The following is a 20734-nucleotide window of genomic DNA, read 5'->3' as shown; positions in this document are numbered from 1 at the left end:
TAAAAACAAAAAGGAAAGTACAGATCCCTGGATCTACTCAAGAGACACTGTATAAGCATATCTGGAGAAAGGTTCAAGGCACCTGTGCTTTAAACCCAGTGATCTAGATGGCTCAGAACAGGGCCTTAGGCATGGCAAGTAAGAATAATGCCCATATTTTACTCTTCCTTTTGTGGTTAGGTGGCAAGCTGGCTGCATTAGGAAGGATTCTTCTCGGGTCAGGTGAGTGAAAACTGAGCTAGGGCCATTCTCTGCTTTATTTTCTCCTTCCTCGTTTCTTTGTTTCCTTTTCTCATAAAGTAGTTGAAGGACATACAGAAATGAGAAGGTGAGTGGTGGTGGGTGGGCCTGGGATAGCCAAGAGCCTAAGGAGAGAGGAACCAATGTCTTCAACATGGGGTTAAGCCAAGGGAATGCATGGGCTATTGTTTCTAAGGCTATCACAGTTACGTTAGTACTAATTAAATCCCTTGAGAGGGATATGAAGGGAGAATGCTATGAAAGATATACTATTCGTTTGTAGATGAAGACTTTGACTTTTATTCTGGAAGCGTGAGTGGGGAGATGATGTCAGGCCAAGCAGGACTATAATCATTGGCTTAATGCCTTTGTGGTGCAGGATTCTTGGATGGGGTAGGGGGTAGGGGACAAGGAGGAGAATATCCCCGATCCTACTGCCAAAGAGTGTCCTCAATAGTAGGAAGGGCCCTTCTGTAGCTTCTGGGTTTCACTAACCACTCTTCCTCCTCAAGATGCCTCAAAGTTAAAATCTTTGCCAGCTGGCCAAACTGTGCAGGAAACAATACGAAGAAAGGACGATGAAAAGCAAGGCTTACATGAGCAAATTGGGCCGCAGAGCTGTGATAAGCTCCTGCTCAGGCTGGTATCTCAGAGCAACAGTCTATCTTCTTTCTTTGGGGAGTTGGAATGAGGGCCACATAGAGCAAATTAGCTTCTCTCCCCGCTCTGCTCACAGTGGATTCTGTTCCCTGAGTCTCCATTTATTCTGTTTATGGGCTCAGATGACTGACAATGATGAAACCCAAAAGATACAGTGGAACTGCCAATGCATACAAAACTTTATGAATATTGTGTGTGTATGTGTGTGTGTGTGTGTGTGTGTGTGTGTGTGTGTAGAACATAAATTGGTGTTGGATATTTCTCTTACTTGCTTTTCACCCTTTATTTTTAAAATTATTATTATTTTTATTTCTAGTTATGTATTTGCCACATGTATGTGTTTCCTTAGAGACACAGGCCAAAGGCATCCTGTCTCCTGGGACTAGAACTAAGGGTAGTTGTTGACTTCTGGACTAGAGTTCTTTGAATTGAACTCTGGTTCTCTGTAAGAGAGGCAAACATTCTTTACTGCTGAGCCCTCCCTCCGTCCCCTCCCCTGTATCTTTTGAGACTGGGTCTCTCACTGAACTCAGGCCTCACCAGTCTGACTAGACTGGCTGGCCAGCCCCAGGGATCCTTCCTCCTCTGCGTTCCTGGCATTACAATTGTAAGTATGCACACTGTGTCTGGCTCTTTACCAAGGTGCTAGAGATCCAAAGCCAGGTTCTATTGCTTATTCAGCAAGCCCTCTCCAGACTGAACCCTCCAACCCACGAATAAGGTTCTGTTAGAACACAGCCATGCCCATTTATTTACCTACACATTGCTGGGTTGCTTTTGTGCCATGATGGTAGAGTTTGAGTAGTTGCAGCAGAGACTGTATGACCGGCAAAGCCTTGAATGCTTGGCCAGTCCCTGCTCTAAAAAGTGTGCACTGATATACATCACTTTCGTATTAGTTAGGTTTCTGTTTCCAGGACAGAACACTGTGACAGCAAGGCAGAGTATAAAATAAAGAGTATTTTTGTGGTTATGATTCTAAGGGATAAGAGGCCATGATGATAGAGTAGATAGAAGCTGGAGTTGGAAGTCAAGAGGAGTCTCACTGGGAAGACAAACCACTCTTAAGGGTAGGTTCCATGTCAAGGAGTAGATGGCCAAAAGAAAATGAATTCAACAGCATTTTAAGACATTCTTTGTCTTACAATGTTAAGCCAGGGCTCCCTCCCCCTTTAATTTTGCAGGTCCTTCGTATATATTATGCTTCCAGTTTTACATTTTATGAGATTCATGTGTGCAAACATGTGTCTCTGTGTCTACACATATTTCTTGTGCTGTTTCTTTGGCTCTAATTCTTGTTTGGTTGTTTGGTCCTATTCCAATTTGTTTGTTTTTGTTTTATCTTATTGTATTTTATTGTATTGTTATTCCTTAGATGCCTGTGTGTGGCTCTGTATGGGACATGATGTGGGAAGGAACTTGGAGGGATAATCAGAATATATAAAAAATGAAAAAAACAAAGCATAGAGTTTGCATCTTGAACCACAAGCACAAAGCAGAGAGGGCACCTTTGAAATGATGCATGTGTTTAAACTCTCAAAGCCTGCCTCCTGTGACATAATGCTTCCTCCAAACAGGCCATACCTCCTAAGCCTCCTGAACAGAGCCATCTATTTGGGACCAAGTATTCAAATGCCTGAGACTGTGAGGGCCGTTTCTCATTCAAACTATGATTACTTTTATTCACAATTCACTGGCCAGAACCATTAAATGGCCCCACTCAGCCACTAGAAGCCAAGAAGTGTTTCCTACTCTGTTCTTGTGGGTCAGGGCTAACTAGAATGTTGGGGAAACAGCCCTAATGGGCATCTAAGCATCTATCGTACATTGATCTCAGTGCTAGGTACTGATAGAGACAGATAAACAAGATAGAATTCTTCATCTCGAGAAACTCAAGGAGCTGGGCGTGGTGGCACATCCCTGTAATTCCAGCATTCCAAGAGGCAGAAACAGGTGGATCTCTGTGAGCTGGAGGTCAGCCTGGTCTACAAAGCAAGTCTAGGACAGCCGGGGAGACACAGAGAAACCCTGTCTCAAAAAAACAAAAAAAAAAAAAAAGAAAAACAAACATACAAACAAAAATAGAAAGCAAGAAACTCAAGGGAGGACAGTGTTTGGGAATGGAGGTGGGGAGGGCTAAGAATAGGGTGGAGTCAAGCGCCCTTCCCTAAAAGATGCAGTCTGTCTCTTATGAGTTGTTGGATGGGAAAGATGCTCTCTGAGTGTGATAATGGCAAGGCCAGGGCACTGGCCATCTTGGCAGCAGTGGATGTGACAGATTCCCCCGATGATGAACATTTATATCAATAATAAAAGGGTTGCTTCACAAGAATTCTTAATAGAAAGATGAGATAATTTCATGTTTTGATATTTGTAAATTGATCCTGTTGAAGCCAGAGCTCTGTCGTGCATATTATTGCTGTTGTAATTCTGGCAAAGATGTGATTTAAATTGGCAAAGTGTCGGGGAAGGGGAAATCCAGGAAGGATGGGGGTGGGGGTGGGTTAGGAAATAGATCCTGGTTTCTGGTTGCCTTGTGAGAGCTAGTGGCCGGGGAGCCTTGGCTACAATGGGCTCAGAGTGGGGGAGGAGACTGTAGACCAGAGTCCAAGAATACTTGGAATTGCTGAAGGTGCTAAAGTCTGGAGAGGGAGTGAGAGCTGTCAGGGGAGGGGTGCATGCGTGTGCATGGTGGGGGAGAGACATTTAAACATTGTAGGAATAAAGGATAAATTTAAAACCCATCAAATGGAGTTGAGACAGAATGACAACGTGAGGAGCATGAGTCACTCCTTCTAGGGACCCTCCCAACAGTTGTCAGGATTTGAAAAATATTTTCTCCTTCATTTCTCCTCCTCATTAAGCTTAGCCTGGATGTTTCCCCTCCCCCTGCCCCATTGGCTTGACTCAATCTTGGCGGCCACATTTGTAGAAATGATCAGTGCGCAGCGCAGCTCCCAGAAGGCTTGCCTATCACGATGGAGAAGGAAGGGAGGCAAATGCTCTTTTGGGAAGTGTGGCTCTATTCATTGCTTGCATTAGGTTTTCTCTTCTATGCATTAAGGTCATCCTGTCAGCTGGGCTGTCCCTTATGATAGGTATGTTAATTAGTAATGGGCGTGGTGGGTGTGGCATTTAGGGATTCTGCTATAGGAAGTGCAATCGATGTGTTCAATATGGTGAAACAAACAAAAAGGGAGCTCAGGCTTGAAATCTGAGACCATCCTAGCTCTGACATATCAGCAGTGTGATCCTGGGTGGGTATGACCCTGGGTGGGTCTCTCTACCTCTTGGACCATATCCTTGTCTTCTATAAAATAATGTGGTTGAACATTAAAATTTAAAACCATTTCATGTTCTTAGTTTTTCTGGTTTTCAATTTGATTTGTGGTTCATGTTAGGGAAGGAAGAAGATAGCTAGGGGTCAGGAGTGTGTAGGGTAGCATTCTAAAAGGATGCTTCCCCTGGTTTCTCAGCACAGTCCCAGTATGTGATGGAGCCTCATTCCACACTGGTTAAATGATCTGGATGCCAAGGTTCCCCTGAGCATATAGAACACGTGGCAGTTCTTAGCACCGAAGGGATATATGTGTTACCAGGGGTATGGCTGGGTGTATGCCTGTGGGTGATGCGGGGCTTCTGGCTAAAAGGTAGACAGTATCTGGAGGTGAAAAGCTGGGGTCCTCTGAAGCCCAAAGGACTGTTAGGACCTCAGGCTTCTGAAATGTTTTCCACATCCTCTGGGTTCCTTGAATCTTCCTGGGTGCATACATACTCATCCTTTTACCTATGAACTGCCCTATCTTCATCTCCTGGCCCCCATCTCCTGGCCATTACCCAGAGAGACCTATCCATACTTAGCTTCAGGGTCCTGCCCTCCACCCTGCTCTCCTGGTCACCCCAGATGCTAAGGCGGCCCTCCTCTGAGTACCTGCAGACATCAGGTCTACATCAGTCATAGCATATCATGCTATGTGACAAGAGTCAGTGTTCCTTCCTGTGTCCTTATGCATATGGTATGGACCACGTCTAGCTCATGAGTTTGGGATGCCTCGTACTTGGCACTAAGCTTGGCACACGGCAAGCACTCTTTCCAGAGTGAATCTGGCTGTATGGTCCTTGGTGTGGAAAAGAAGATTCCAGCTTTAGGGAGTCTTTGGAGCATTTGGGTCCGTAATGCTTTCTGGGTCTTGAGGTGGATGTGTGTATCAGAAGAAAGGAAGGAGCCTAGGCACAGAACGTGCCCACTTTGTGACTGGCCCAGGGAAAGGGTCAGCAACAGGTTGCTAAGAGGGCAGAGGAGCTGGGAAACTGGATCAGGGGGGAGGAAGAGTCTTTTCACGCAACCATATTGCTGTCCACCTGTGATGGTGTCTTCTTATAGAAGTGTTGGTTTACCTGCGTACATATTGATGGCCCCTTTGGATGATGGTGTGGAAGCCAAACACATTCTGCAGAAAATGTAGTTCTGTTTTAGAATTTTGATCTAAATACCAGGGCTCTTGGTATGTTCTTCCTACGGTTCTGGGCAGTGGTGGTGAGCCACAGCTCCCAACCCCATCATCAAGTGGGAAACCTGGTGCCCTGTACAGTATACTGTGTTGGCTGTGATGTTCAGTAACTAAGGCATTAAATGCTCTTTGGCTTCGAAGATTCTTCACCTTAAAATGGGTTTATTCAGAGGTCGTGCGGTCGCCGAGAGTGGAAGAGCGTCTGCCAACATGTGACCTCTGTCTTCTGCACTTGACATGAGTCTCGTGGTAAAACGCTGCTACCCAGCGAGCCTGGTACCCAGACTAGTCTATAGTGGACACGACTGAATTTAGGATCTTTTTACCAAGCTCTGCCTGTGTGCCAGCTTCTTGGCCAGGCCTGGGAAGCAGCCTTGAGCCTTGGAGGGCGGTGTCATTAATCTCTTTCTCTTCTTTATTTCCCTGTGCCCGTGATCCTTCCCCCCTCCTACTCCCCACCCTTTGTCTCTGCCCACCCTTTCCCTGGCAGAGCAATGTTCTGTGATGGTGCCCGCGATGCGAGGACTGAGCCCAGGCCGAAGGCTGCCCGAGCCCGCCCTGTGCCCGGCTACGGGAGGGAGCCCTGAGCCCGGGGCTGCTGGCAGGCGCCGCCACGTCCTGGCCCTGCCCGAGGAGGAGGCATGGCGGCCGCAGCAGTGTGCCCTGCTCGAGGCCGATGCCTCCGACGAGGTGGGCATGCTGCCCGCCTCCCCGCGCTCCGCGGTGGGCGGCTTCGACAACTTCTTTCCGGTGCAGGAGGGCGAGGGCCCGGGCTGGGAGGGCAGCACCACCCTGGATGCAGGCTCCAGCCCCTTCCTCCCCGTGAGCCCAGAGGTCATGAAGCGGAGGCGAGGGGGCCTCATCGAACAGCGGGACATCATCAAGGCCCACGAGGCACACAAGATGCAGAGCACCCCTCAGGCCCGGCGCAAGGAGTGGGAGTGAGTATGGCAAGCGGGTGGGCCCTGGGGACAGGGTGGTTCCGGAGGCCGGGGAGGAGCCGGGGAGGCGTTTGTCTCTGCATCCCTAACCCAGGAGGAGGACCCTCACGATGAGATCGATACAGTCAGCCAGGCAGTTCTGGTACTGCTCATCTTGCAGGCCAATCCGAACCTCATTGAGGCCTGTCAATCAAGCTTGGGATTCCATTGCCCTACTAACACGTTTAACCAAGCTCTTAGGGAGAAGGAACTGGGGGAGCTGGGTTTGACTCTGCAAGTCATGGAGGATGCACGGCGACTTGAGCCATCTGTGTCATGTTCCCTTCAGGAATTGAGGCCGCCCTGCCAGTCTCTCCTCAGAGGGAAGGGAAGAGAATTGCCAAGCTGTGTGGCCACCCGTGGCTTCAATTCTTCTCTTTCTGTGCAGGACAGAAGGGTTTATGTTCCGACTTAGGCTGGTTTGGAGACATGCTGATTAAGGTTTTAATTTTTTATCTTTTTTATAATACTATTTCCAAGACTCATGGCTTAAAGGACGGTAGTATTCCATACAACTTTCAATTGACCAAGTTCTGTACCCAATATAAGGACTTAGTTTTGTTTTTAAACCAGTTTATTCTGCATGCTTGTATGTCCTATGGTCTTTACGTTTTCCTTCCTGCTTGATACGGTAGAAGTGCAGATGTCAAGTGGATGGTAGCGTTTGAGTTCACCTGCTTGATTTCCATGGGTAAGACAGGTGTGGTGTGTGCGTGTGTGGAGATTGGCTGCTGTGTGTTTCATGTGGATATTAATGTTTATTAACTTGTTCATTCATTCCTTAGTCCTGGTGTGTGGTGAGCCTCTGAGAGGCAGGAGCCAAGTGTGGTCATTCAGTGAACGGCATTATTCATCTCTCGGTGCTGTCAGCCTTTCAAACCTACAACTCTTCAAGTGCAGGAAACACATGGCATGCCTTGACTCCTCACTGTGAGTGTGAGGTACAAACAATTGTTATCTGTATTTAGCTAATAGGCACAGGGAAATGAATTTCTTAGGACCACTTGATAACAGCTGCGTTGTTATTGCAATTCAGTATTGATGAAGGATTTGCACCCTGCCATGCTGACTCTGGTTTTTATCCCGAGAGCACAGTGCCTTTAATTCCCATAGTATTTCTTTCTTAACTCAATGGACCAGCCAACTAGCGTGAGGCCTGAGAGACTGAGGAACTCAAGGTTACCTAAGTAAGCCTTGGAAACTCAGTTTGGAAACCAAGGAGGAAGAAGTAGACAGCTATGACAGCTGGTATTTTTTCATATCCACAAAAGTCATGGTGTGGACCCAATAGTCATGGAAGCTGAAGCAAGAGATGTTTCAAGTTTGAGGTGAGCCTGGCTATACTATAAGTGTTAGGGCAGTCAGGGCTACTTTCTCAATCAAGGAATCAAGGAGAAGTATTTTGTTCTCCATCTCTCTCTTACCTTTTTAACGTGATGCCGAAAACCTCAGAGGAAGTAGTTCGTGGAGCAAAAACATTGTTCGTGTCACCCACATGCCTAATATGAGAATCTCTACTACACTCAAAGTAGTAAAAGTCACTCGACTGTGACTAGCAGTGTGTAGAAATACTGTGATGTATTTCACCAAGAAATGTACTTAACTTTTGCTAATGGAGGGATATAAGGATCTAGTTCCAGACACCTAACTGGCATGATAATAGGGAGGGTGAGCAAATGGCTTTCGGCTGAGCAGGTGCATTGGGAGAGGTGAAAAATAAAATTATTTTTATTGCTACTCCACAACTGTAATTTTTATACTGTTATGAATAATAATGTAAATATCTGTGTTTTCTGATGGTTTCATGGTCTTAGGTGACCCCCAAAGAGGTCATGACCCACAGGTTAGGAATCACTGCTCTAGAACTTATATTCCAACATCACAAAAATCCTCTAAACTTCTTTCCTTTCTCTTCTTCCTGCCTTCTTTCCCCCCACATCATATCATTTCTTCCCTCTAGTTCCCCTCCCCCCACAGGACCTTGTTATGTAGCCCAGGCTGGCCCGGAGTTTTCCATCCTCCTGCCTCTGCCTCCTGAGTGTGGGGATTACAGGCATGCTCCACACATGTGTCATTACAAAATCATACCTGCCCCTTCCACGCTGAATGTGCTCATCTACTGGGTCCCTGTCAGTCCTTTTGTTCCAGGACTATTTTAGCTTCTTCACTATCTCCTTTTCCGATACCTTCTTCACATGCTAGCAGTTCTGCACCATGGGTTCTTAGTCTTTGTTTCTTTTCCCCAATGACTTGACCTCATTGCGTCTGCTTTCACGGTGTCACACCTCTGTCGTAACTTCACAGCTCCTCTGCCTTAGTGCCAAGCTTCCTTGCATCAGATCACTGCCCCCTTCCTGTCCCATAGTCTCCCGTTAGTTCTCAGTTCCTCAGATTCTTTAATCTCACCGCACCTGCAGCAAAACAATGATCCCATTGCTCTTTTGCTACAGTAATTATTAACGTTGTGCCTCCCACCCCCCCTTTTCCTATCAAATTACATCCTATTGTAGACACAGAACATTTCCCAGAGGAAAACGATGTTCTTTTACTTGAGGTCTTATCCTAGCCTCTCCATTCTTCCATCTATCAGCTTCTAAAAGGGAAGCAGTCATTAGCCAAGGTGAAGAATGCTCGATGCCTCCCGGGCTGGCATCTAGTCTCTTGTGGTTTACCATCATGGAAGCATTCGGCTTCCACTCTCTCATCCCGGTGTTGGTTTGCCAGGCTGGTCTTACAGATCTCCAACTCTGCCTTTAGCCTACTTGCCACGCCTCTGCGCACGCATACATCTGAACGTTCTAGAAAAAGCCCTGCCAGCCATACTGGCTGTGATCACAAACACAACCGCCACCTCAAATCAGCCCTGCGATTTGCTCAGAAGTCTGACTGCCTTGTACCTCCACAGTCATTCCCAGACCCTCGTGGAGGGTATTCATTCTCAAGCCCCAACATCTCCTTCAAGCCCATCTGAGCTCATGGCTGGCGCTGCCTTCCTACTTTCCTGGGAAAGTGAGCAACCAGAGGGGTATGCAGCACCTCGCTCCCACATGGCCAGCCTCTGCGTCTGCCCCTGGACCAGCTTTTTCCTCCTGCTACCGTGGCCTGACTGTTCCTCAGGATCCTTGGGGGAATCTCATGCCTGGGTAGAGGAGTCTCTCTGTTTCCCATGCTTGTTCTCACAATTCCCTTTTGAACTCATTTCAGCGCTATCTTCACCTAATCTCTGGGTTACTTTTGCAACCCAGTGGATGGTCTTCTGTGTCCATTTTGGGGAGATGTGTGGCAGTAGCAGTGATAGTAATATTTTACACTGCCTCTTACTGTTTTTGTTTTGTTTTGTTTTGTGATTCTCCTCCTTCCTTGCTGTTGCCCACAACCTCTCTTCCCAGTTTCGTTTTCTCCCTCCCTGAACAGCAGCTCTCTGGAGCCTGTTCTCTTCCCACCGATGCTTATTCCCTAGCGAGCTCACCCAATCCAGACCTCAAACTGGCATCAAGTGTTGGTAATTCACACCTTTGTATCTCCAAGACATTTTTCCCCCTGAATTTTAGACACACTCTACTTACTTCTTAGCACCCTTAATTGTATGTCCTTAGGCATCTTAAATTTAACAGATCTAACACCAAAGCAGTTTTTTTCTCTCAGCTCAACCTTTTCCGCGGTCTTCCTTTTTGCAGTGCATGGTACCTGTGATCTGTATGGAACTGTTGAAGTTGGGGCACAAGGCGCTTGAGTACTGAGGGGATTAGTACTAATCCATGGGGATTAGTCTGGTCACCTCTTCAACAGCCTCCCTATTTCCATTCCTATTTGCTAGGGTCTTTTTTCCTCCTGGGAAGCTAAGCATCTCCAAACCCATCTCTTAAGATTTAAAAGGGAGTTGGAAAGGCAGGCATGGAATTTCTCTGAGTCTTCAACCATGTGTCAAAGCAGCCCTCAGCTCAGAACCCCATGGTGGCTTCCCATTTGACACTCAAAGGCCCTTCCCAGGTCTTGTGGGACCTTCATAATATCTTTCCTACCTGTGCCCCCTGCTCTCTGTCCTCCACAGAGGTGATGTAGCTCTCACCTCCTCTCCCAGTTTCTGTCCTGCTTCCTGCCCTAGCTTCTTCTGGCCCTTGCTATTTCTCGAAGATCCCCAGATCACTGCCCCCTATGCCCTGGTGGCCATTTTACTGACAGTGTTTTCTTCCTCCATCTCTTCCCTCAGTGCTCAGAGGGATGCCGGCTCTTTCTATATAAAACAGTATCCCCTCCATCATCAGTGACGTCTGTGCTGCCTGATTTGTCATTTCGGCTCCTGCTTCCTCAGCACACACACTTATACATTTTGCGCTGGAGTGTAAGCAGAGACTCTGTCTTATCTCCAGGTTTGAGAAAGCATCTGCCATGTGGTTGGCTCACGATGGCCGAGTTCCCTGGGCCAGCCATGCTGTGTGATTGTGTAGGTTGTTGACTCTATCTGAACAATCCTCTGAGGAAGTGAGGAGTCTTCTTCCCTGCCCTCTCCAGGGCTCCGAGAACCCCACGTCTCCTGCCTTCTGTTCTGAACACAGCATCCTGCAGCCTCTTTCTCAGGCAGGGATTTGCTGCAGAAAATCAGTACCGCTGCCAGTTTCCTGCCCCTCCCTCAGCTCTGCTCCTCCTGGGGCCTCGTCCGTTGCCCACACATCGGACAGCCCACACCACACAACATGCTTGTACACACACAGACGCGTAGACACACATACATGCAGACAGAGATACAACAGATAGAGAGAAAGACACACAGACAGACACACAGAGAGACAGACAGACTTATCACACACACACACACACACACACACACACACACACACACGCACACATACCCACACCCACCCACCCACCTACCCACACATACACCACACACACACACACACACACACACATACACACACACACACACAGCATTACACATTCCTCCTCCTTGGTACCAAGTCGGGACTCTGGTGATGCCGGAAACAGACTAGAAACCAACCTGGGAGTTTCCCTGTGGTGTTGCCGACAGTGGGGAGAGCCAAATGCTGGTAAGAGAAGTGCTGAGTGAGGAGGAGGATCTTCTGAGTGCCAGCCTGTTTCCTACAGAAAGCTCTCCAGGCATGTTCTAGAGACAACAGCTTCGTCTGCTTTCCCACGAAACAGGTTACTGTGTACAAAATGTTATTTCCCAAAGAACCTGTTAAGAGGTTTCCTCAAGCTTCGTGTGTGGGTTACAAGGAGCTTTGGTTAAGACTTCTTGCAGCGTAAGCTTTGGAGTTTTACCATATAGCACAAGAGCAGATTTTTACTAAAGAAATTCTTGACTATAATTCCCCACCCCCACCCAGGTTTACACAATGTTTTCACATATGCTATTCATCTGCTCCTCACAACGAACCTATAGTCTAGCTGTTATGATTCCTACTCTACTGGAGAGAGAAATGAGCCCCAAAGCAAGAGACAGTGCCAGGTCAGAAGCCCAGAGGCCCACCTTACTAATGACTGCCGACATTGATTGAGCACTGGCTATGTGCTAGGTGCCTTGCTTGTATTATTTACACTAATAGAAATAACAGGGACTAGTACAAAGAGCAGAAACATTTCATACGGGACTATTATTACATATAGGCTTGGAAGAAAGGAAATTGTGTGTAGCTCTAAAGTCTGCGTAGGCTGGCATACCTTTCTCTATGAAGAGGGAAGCGGCATTTCCATAATCACAGTACTTATCCCACAGTATTGTAATTGCCTGTTTACATGTCTCTCTCCCCCTCCAGTCTGTGTGCAGGGGAGCCTGTCTGCTCTCCGCTGCGTCTCCACCGCTCGGCACAGCACCTGCCACATGATAGATGCTGGATAGATGACTGCAGAGGGAAAAATAAAGACTGGGAAACTGAGGCGGGAAGACGCTAAGGGCCTTGTTCTGTGCGACGGAGCTAGGGACTCGTGCCATGTTCCCTGACTTGCACAGTTGTTGCTAACTCCACTAGAGTTTTCTCTCTGCCTCGGTGTCCCCTGCAGTGACCAGCGTAGCAACGGGTGGCTGGTAGGAATCCCGTTCAGACTTGACTTATTGCAAGGTTATCTGTAGCAGCTGCTTGGTCAGTCTGAGACTCCTGGCGGGGTTTAATACTTACCCGGCAGTCCTGTTATAAATCTGGGATGCAGGTGTGGCTGTGATATATGGTATAAATATGCCATATAAATATGCCATATATATACACCATATATCACAGATGTGTATGTAATATGACATATGCATGCAGGCGTGTGTGCCTGTGTATGTGTGTACTGATCCATGCCTCTCCAACTTAGTCCCTTGAGAACAGGGTTTCTCACTGAGCGTGGAACTAGGCTGGTGGCCAGAAAGCCCTCAAGACCTTCCTGTTTGCCCCCTCCCTGCCCCCACACAGTGCTGGGTTACAGACGGTGTATGTAGCCACGCCCAGCTTTTTATGTAAGTGCTGGGAATTTGAACTTAGGTACTCCTGGGTGCCTAGCCAGTGCTCTTACTTGCTGAGCGACTTCCTCAGTGCCCAAACCTTTGATTCTTATAGCAAAATATTTGGTTGGTGTCTCTATACTCTTGTCCAGTGTTTAAGATACGACGGGAACACAACTCCTCAGCCCCTTCTGACGGTTTCACCCCCTCGTTTGCCCTCATCTTAAGATACAGTGCCATCCACCTGGTTACCCAAACCAAACATTCTCATTATCCCTTCTTTCTTTTTCTTCTCCTCCCTTCTGGCCAGTTAGCAAGCCCTGTTGACAGCGTCTCTCAGACATACCTCAAGGGCAAAGATTTTTCCACCCTCATGGCTGCTAACCGCTTCCAAACCACTGTCACTTACACTATCACAGCAGGCCCTAATTGGCCTCTCTTCTTGGATCTCTGTTTCCCTGGAACCAGGGGATGTGTCTGTCACAGCAGACAGGACCGTTTAGGGATGATGCATCTTCCCATTACATCTAAGAGCAGGCTGTATCCTCCACCCCCAGTCTGTGCCATTGTCACTCTTTCTCCCTCTCCCTAGAGGGTGAGTGGCCTGCTCTCCCCCTAGCCACTGACCTGTAGTCATGGCCACACGAAATCTAAGTTTGTTCTTTCCCCTTGTCTAGAACGTTCTTTCTTTAGCTCAACAGTGTCCATAACTCTTATTGTTTAGACTATTCGATCTCCTGAAAATGGTTTGCCCTCACCAGACAGTCTACAGTCGGCTCCTGGTCATTGTGTCCTGTCACCCCGTGCAGCTGCCTGCCCCCTCTGATGACAGTCAGGGCCATGGGGAGAGGCTGTTACTGCCTGGTCCTCTCTGCACCACCAGGGTTAAAACCAACACCTGTGTTTGGTGTTTGTGAAGGAAAGAGTTCTCCGTGAAGCGTGGGTGCGGTGAAGATCATGACCTTTCCAGGCTTTAGTCAGCCACATTGCGGGAGTAGTCCAGGATGCACAGGACACTAAGGATTCTAGCTGTGGAGCAGGCTAGCCCTGGGGAGCTCATGGGCTGTAAAGCAAGGCTGGTGCAGTACAAGTTGTCCAGGCCCGTTTCTCCTCCCTGCCTTTGTGTGATCTCGGCAGACTGTGTCTTGCTTGCCTTCATTCGCTCTGCCCTTCCAAGCCTCATTTTCCTCTTTTCCTAGATTGCTGATGAGCACAGAGGTGTGTTTGAACAGCCACGGAGGGAAACAGTATGGAACACACTTGGTCCACTGGTTGGCCCTGTTCTTCAGCCCCTGGCTCCTCACTCTCTAGGTCCCTTTGCTTACCATTATCGCCTGCCACGAACATCTGAGGGGCACTGGAGCAGAGGCTGGCTCAGTTAGGCTTGGGATCTGCTGGAGACAGCTGTAGCTCTCAGCAGCACGCAGGTGGGTAGGTGTGGAAAGACACAGTTCCTGGCGCAGGAAGGCAGCGAACACATATCAGCATTTGACACCAACACCATCCAGACCAGTTTCCCCACAGATGAGGAAGATGGAGAGCGGGCATTTTCCAGGGCTGGATGACTGCTGGTGCTCCTCATGAACCATTCTTCCGAGTGCAGAGTCATGGCTGTGGTGAGCAACGCATCACTGTCTGGTCTTCCCTGCTGTACTGCCTGGGGCTTGGGAGGGGTGCAGGGGCAGTGAGGATGGGGCAGCCACATTGGGAGGAAAGACAAACAGACATCCAAATAGCATCCCCGAGAGCATTCGCACTACACTCAACAGCACTACAAATTCGGTCGGAGACGGTTACCTCTTACTTCAGGCGTTCTGGCTGAAATTTAAAGGCTAAGAAACCATTTTCCCCCTGGACCTCTTGAAAAACCTCAGACCCCACACGGATCTAGAGGCACGTGCTGCCACCTGCCGGCAAAGTCAGGCACAACTTGGCTTAGTTCTTTGAATAATAGTATACCCATGGAAATCATTGCAGGAGAAACATGTATTTAGTTGAATACAAAAATGCCTTCATTGAATGAGCTGGCATTTTAGTTCCGTTTCAAGTTATGTCCTTCTGGAGTCTAGGCTGTCTGAAGGTTACTCCAGCCCCCACTAATCCCTCCTACTGCTTATCCTCTGCTAAGTTCAGTCATTTGAGTGACAGGTTGGCCCCTGAAGGCTCCCTCCTAAGTTTGCAGACCAGCAAGGTCCAAACAACTAGCTCAAAGATTTGGTATTCTGGACTCTTAGAGTGTCGGGAAGCAGGACGGGTGCCAAGGAAATCCAGAAACCGTGAGCCTTCACCAGGCACGCCGTTATCCCCAGACAGCAACACATTTGAGAGCCGGCAGCCAACAAGAGACCTGCAACATATGTTTCGCTTTCTCGGGATTCTGAGCAGAACAAGAAGCCGCAGAGAATCCAAAGCACCAGGCGCCACCAGGAGCAGCCACGACCTGAGTGACTCCTAGGGATTTACTTTAAAATGGACAGGAGGAGCTGGTTCACATCCCCAGCCCTCACATAAATGCTGAGCATGCACGAGCCCAGGATCTCAGTGCTGGGGAGCCAGAGGCAGGAAGAGCTCCAAGGCTCACTGTTCAGCCCGCTTAGCCTATTTAGCTGAATTGATAAGCTTTAGGTTTCGTGAGAGACCTTATCTCAACAACAACAACAAAAACAACTAGTTAGAGAGCAACTAAGGGAGATACCTGAGGACCTCTGGGACATATGAATATGCATCCTTGCATGTATGAACTCATACATGCACACACACACACACACACACACACACACACACACACACACACACACACCTGCTGGGCAGGTTCAGCATACACCCTTACATTTCTTTACTTGTTCTGGAAGGATCCAGAATAAGTGCCTATCTCTGCAACTAATCTCCAATGACCTTTTCTCTTTTCCTAGTTTTTCTGCCTTCATATCTTCCATGACTGTAGAGACTCCTCTCTGGGGCAGACTGAGGGAAAAGAACTGGCTGTTGCCTGGAGCAGTGCACCTTTGACTCACAGCAGTCAATCTGTCCTCGGAGTCCACGCTTCTGGCTAAGGAGGCCTCCTGCCTTGCTAGAATCATGAGTAACCAGGAACCGTGGCTCTCGGCATCCAGGAAGCCGAGGCAGAAGGGGTTTGAAACCAGTCTGGCCTAACCTATCTCGGGAGGGGGGACTACCCACCAAAGCAGCAGCACATGAACTAGCCTCCCGGCTTCCTCTGAAGCCACTAGCTGCTCTGCGGTGTGGGGTTGGGGGAAGCAGGTGTCTTTACCTTTTTTTCCTGATTTGCAGTGTGCCAGGAGCCAGCATTAGATTTGTTGCCCAGACACTGAAGGAGAGATGGGGGACAGAGTCTGCAGCCATAGCCTGTGCTCAGAATCCTGTCTGCCTCCCTCCTCCCATCCACTCCTTTCTCCTATCCCCTGTGCCGGTGTAGAGCTAACTGAGTATATTCGGGAGATCATTCACCCATCGGAATATGCCAAGAATCTATCCCCAGTCACCTTTATAGGAGCAAAAGGTGTTGAAGGCGACATCCTCTCATGCTGGCAGTACAACCGATCCTAGTTACCCTGAAGAGATATTTTTTTGTACTTCAATGGTGCCCTCCAGTGGTTGTTTCTGTTCATTGCAGTCATAGTCTGGGAAGCTGCATACTGTTGCAGAGGGTTGGCGCAACGTAGAGGCAGGTTGGAGCAACAGGCCAGGATGCAGAAGGTTGGCAGAGGCTTCCCTCTCAGGCCAGGACTTCCCCTCCATTCTAGTCTGCTTCTGAAAGAGCCCAGGTGGGCACCTTGACCACATGTAAGTCAAGACAAAGATGAGGACATAGTATCTTGGATGTGACAGGACACATGGAGACAGAGAAGAAATAGTGCTGACGAGGTAAACATAACTGAGGGAGTTTGAGGTGGGCATGAAAACATGTTGAAAGCAGACACTATGTGACAGGGTTGATAGCCACACAGTTCCAGCACTGAGATGGATGAGACCATTGATACCACTGCCTCCCAGGGTGACCCGAGAAGCTGAGGTGCAGACCCCTGTTGGCCCCCTCACATGGACCTCTTTCCTCTCCTCTCAGCTCCGGACATCCCATCTGCTGGCTGTTCCTAGGCCTGGCTCTCTTTTATCTTCCTTACCTCTCATCTGTTTTTGCCCCCTTTCACTGCTTTTCTCCTGGCATTGAGAAGGGGTGAATGACTGTGGGGTTTGGCTCCTTTCTTCCCCCAGCTCTCGCCCTGGGCCCCTTGCTTGCAGACCCTTTGCAGCAATGCTCACGTCCAACTGCCCAGCTTCGTCCTGTTTGCTGGCTGTTTTAGGACACAGCCTCACTGCCTGCCAATGTTAGTGGCAGAGGCCCCTATCCTCCCCAGACTTAGAGAGAGCTGGGGGAGGTTCTGTGCTCAGAGGAGGTCAGAAATGGCCAAGGCAGAGGCAGCATTCATGGGACAGGGGAGTGTGTGGCTGATATAACTGAGTGTGCTGGGTCAAGCCCAGCTTTTGTGCCAGTGCCCCGAGTTTCATCCTTCCCAGGGTACTGTCCGCATCACTTGTTCCTCTCCATCTCTAACACCTAAGCTGCCTAAAGCTTTTCCTCCTCCCTCCTTTCCCTCACCATTTTACCCCCTCTGACAGAGAAGTGAAATCAAACCAAATCAAAGTCTACAATTTGCTCTTGTTCTTTTACTTAAAAAAAAAAATAGTAGTAGAAGTTGGGCACATTTTCTTGGCAGTTTCTAGAAAGATGGTCCTTGGTGTCTCCTTAAGGCAACGTATGTAGAGTTCCCAACCAAACACGATGAACTGCTGTGATCTCCGGCACTCCTGTCTCAGGGAGTTGCGAAGGAAAACGGGTGGCTTGTGCTGCTGTGACCTGCACTTCCGCTTCTGCGGAGCTGTCTTCTTCGGAAAGGCCCTTCCCACACTGTTCTCACTCTCCCACCCCCTGGACTGCTGCTTCTTCCCAACACCCCTCCCCCGCTTCTGCATCTCAGCCGCACATTGAAATGTGAACTTTTGCTGTCCCTGTTATCTCTCAGGTCCCGCAGGAGAGGCGGGATGAATTAATAATAGGCCAGCAGGAAACAGAGAGATGGAGCCGTTAATTGTCAGTCAGTGTTCCTAACCTCTCAGGGCTGCTAATTAGCTCTCTGACAGATTCAGTTTTATCCCGAGCCAGGGCCGTGCTTTGGGCATGCTTGGGGCTCAGCTTGTGGCATCCGGCACAGAGAGGTGGCCCTGTGCCTCCTGGAAGGGTGGGGTGCGGGTTTGCTGAATTCAGAAATGTCCGTAGGGAATCCTGGGTGCCTCCTTGGGGTGGGAGGTTGAACTGGGGTGGGGGCAGGGTGGGAAGGCCAGTATCTGGGTGGAGCTGGGTGGTGTGTGTGTGTGTGTGTACTGTTCTTGGGCCCTGGTAGCTGGCTTGTGGTTATGATCCCTGCCGCAGGTGAGGTACTCTTGCCAAGCTGTGTTGGGCATGGTTGCCTGAAAGCAACATACTGCCTTCTAGCCGTGAGTCCTCCCAATAGGAGATTAGCCTCTGCATTATGCATAGACTTTCAGGAGTGGAATATTGACTCTGGCACGATGGCAGTCGGTGCCAGGCTTATGGAAAGGGGCTCGTGAATCGTTGCTTTCAGAAGCTGTGTGGGTTTGGGCCTTTTTAGCCCTCTGGGCTCTGATGTGTGAATTAGAGCCACCCCTCGTTCCCCCGCAGCAAGGGTTACTGGTTAAGAGCCCGCTGTCTGTTCTTCAGTCCTGCCCGTGTCCCCTCACAAGCTGGAACGCTGGGTTTCCTTGTTTGTTGCCCAGAATGAGGAATCATTTAGTCCCGAGGGGCACTCCAGCGCACTCACCTTCGTCAAGTGACAGGCAGTCCCCCGATGAAGTCCTTTACGACACTGGTTGGGATTCCCAAAGCTTTCTCACCTTCACTTTTCTTTTAGAGCCCAAGTCTCTTGTAGCCCAGGCTGGTCTCAAATCTGCTATGTAGCCGAGGATACCCTTGAACTACCGATCCTTCGGCTTTCACCTTCCTGAGAGCTGGGATTACAGGCGCTGTACCACCACACCGTGTCTACGGGCCGGAGCGCAGACCCAGAGCTTTGTGCGTATTAGGCAAGCACACCAACCCAGCTGTTGTCTCTAAACCTTTCTGTTCCTAAGCTGTCTCGTATGCATCCACTTCGGGATCATATGACCAAAGAACCCTTCTCTTCAGTTCACATCCGGAGCACCCGGCCTCTCTGCTGGCCCTGGCTTAGACCCTCCTCTCTTGTTCTGCGCCAAGGGCACTTGGCCTCCACTTCCTCCCACTTTGCTCCTTGCTCGGTCCGTGCTGCTCCAGGGAGGCGAGGCTGCTTGCCGCGGCCTGGCTTCCGGAAAATGGACCGAAGCAGGACCAACGTGCGGTTTACTGGGGGCACTTTTGGGCTCATATATGGGATAACGTAAGGGAGAGGGGAAGGGGGTTTGAACAATACGGGAAGTTGGGCCGTGGCCCCTGCGACTTCTTGGGAAAGAGGAAGGTTCTGGCTCTTCAGTGGTCTTCCGGCGTTGTCCTGAGAACGAAGGAGCTAGACTTTTGATCCTCTGATACAGGCTCTTCCAGAAGATGTCATGACTTTGGCCAAGCAGCCAATCCCTTCCTAAAGAGGGCAGATACTTGCAGGCTGTGTTCCAACATCCCCAGAAGTTGGAGGGGGTGGCCGAGAATCCCTCAGCCTAGAGGGGAGGTAGCGGTACATCCTAGCATGCACTTGGTCCCATAGTAAGTCCTGCACCTCGCAGTTGTGTGGATGGAGCCTGAGCTGCTTCAGAGGGAGGTTCTGCTGCTGCGGCCTACTCAGCTGGGACACTAGAACCATTTGGAGACTCCAGCAAGGAAATGCCCCCCCCCCCATGACGTCTTCTGGATCTGTGCTTCTCTGTCTCAACCTCACATCACACTCTGAGGAAATGACTGGGACCTCTCAATAAAGGGTTCCCCACTTTAGCCAGCAGGGACCACCTGCTCATCTCAGCCACCCCAGCTAAAGCTGAGTCAGTGAAGGTACAGAAATCTGTGGAATGAGAATACATTCTGTTGCTCCTCAGCCTTGGACACACGTGTTTTAATCTTTCTCAACTTGGGGAAGTCTGTCTCAGGATGAGGGGTGCTTAGCATCACAATGACTGATGTTTCTTCTTGCTCTTGGTCCTGCATTCCTCACTGTGACTGGAAAGAAAGAAGAACAACAATAATGGTGACCTTAGCTCCCTCCATTCTGGTTCAGAAAAAAATAACCCAATGGGTGCCTAAAATCCAGCCCTAAAAGATTCAGATGTGTTCATTTTAGGTTGAGTTTGGGCACAGCTATAACTCTCTTCAGGTGATTGCTTCTGTAGCACCTGGCCTACCTAGCTCTGTGGTCACAGGGTGGGCTAGCAGCTGGTATTCCCTGGCTTGCCCAGCTGTGCTAGCTCCCCTGGGACACAGCAGGTCACCTGAGACTGTCTGCCGTAGACCTTTACATCTTCTCTGGAGATTGGCTACTCTTCTGGATCGTGGTACAAGTGAAATGAGGATATAAGGCTGGGGTCACAATTTCTGTACCTTAGATTGAGGTGGACTGCTGGGTTAATAACGGATGGTGGAGCCTTGTCTGGTTTTGAGTCTACTTTGAGCTCAACACTAGGTATCTGGGGGTGAAATACTGAATCTTCCTGATTCACACTTCCATTGTCTGTAGGACAGCAGGTGCTCTTCAACAATGCTGCATACCTCAGCAATAGCTAGGCTGGTTAGCTCACTCCGGTGGCCTCCTCTCAGAGCATCGGGTAATCTGTTGACATCCCTACCCATTGCCACAAACATTCCCTATACCAGGAATCTCCCCCCCCCACCATTTATTGATTAC

General features: G+C 49.1%; 1 protein-coding gene across 1 annotated transcript in view; it reads left to right on the top strand.

The window, feature by feature from the left end:
* Nucleotides 1-20734, top strand: part of Cacna1e (calcium voltage-gated channel subunit alpha1 E) — a 475585-nt gene that overhangs the window by 86242 nt on the left and 368609 nt on the right. Inside the window, exon 2 of the mRNA XM_060364472.1 lies at nucleotides 5902-6352. Coding sequence (XP_060220455.1) covers nucleotides 5916-6352 — 437 coding nt within the window. The 5' untranslated portion in view covers nucleotides 5902-5915. The remainder of the gene's footprint in view (nucleotides 1-5901; nucleotides 6353-20734) is intronic.

Source organism: Meriones unguiculatus, chromosome 11 (assembly GCF_030254825.1).
Source record: "Meriones unguiculatus strain TT.TT164.6M chromosome 11, Bangor_MerUng_6.1, whole genome shotgun sequence".
Lineage (NCBI taxonomy): Eukaryota > Metazoa > Chordata > Mammalia > Rodentia > Muridae > Meriones > Meriones unguiculatus.
This window is presented reverse-complemented; position numbering and strand designations above follow the sequence as displayed.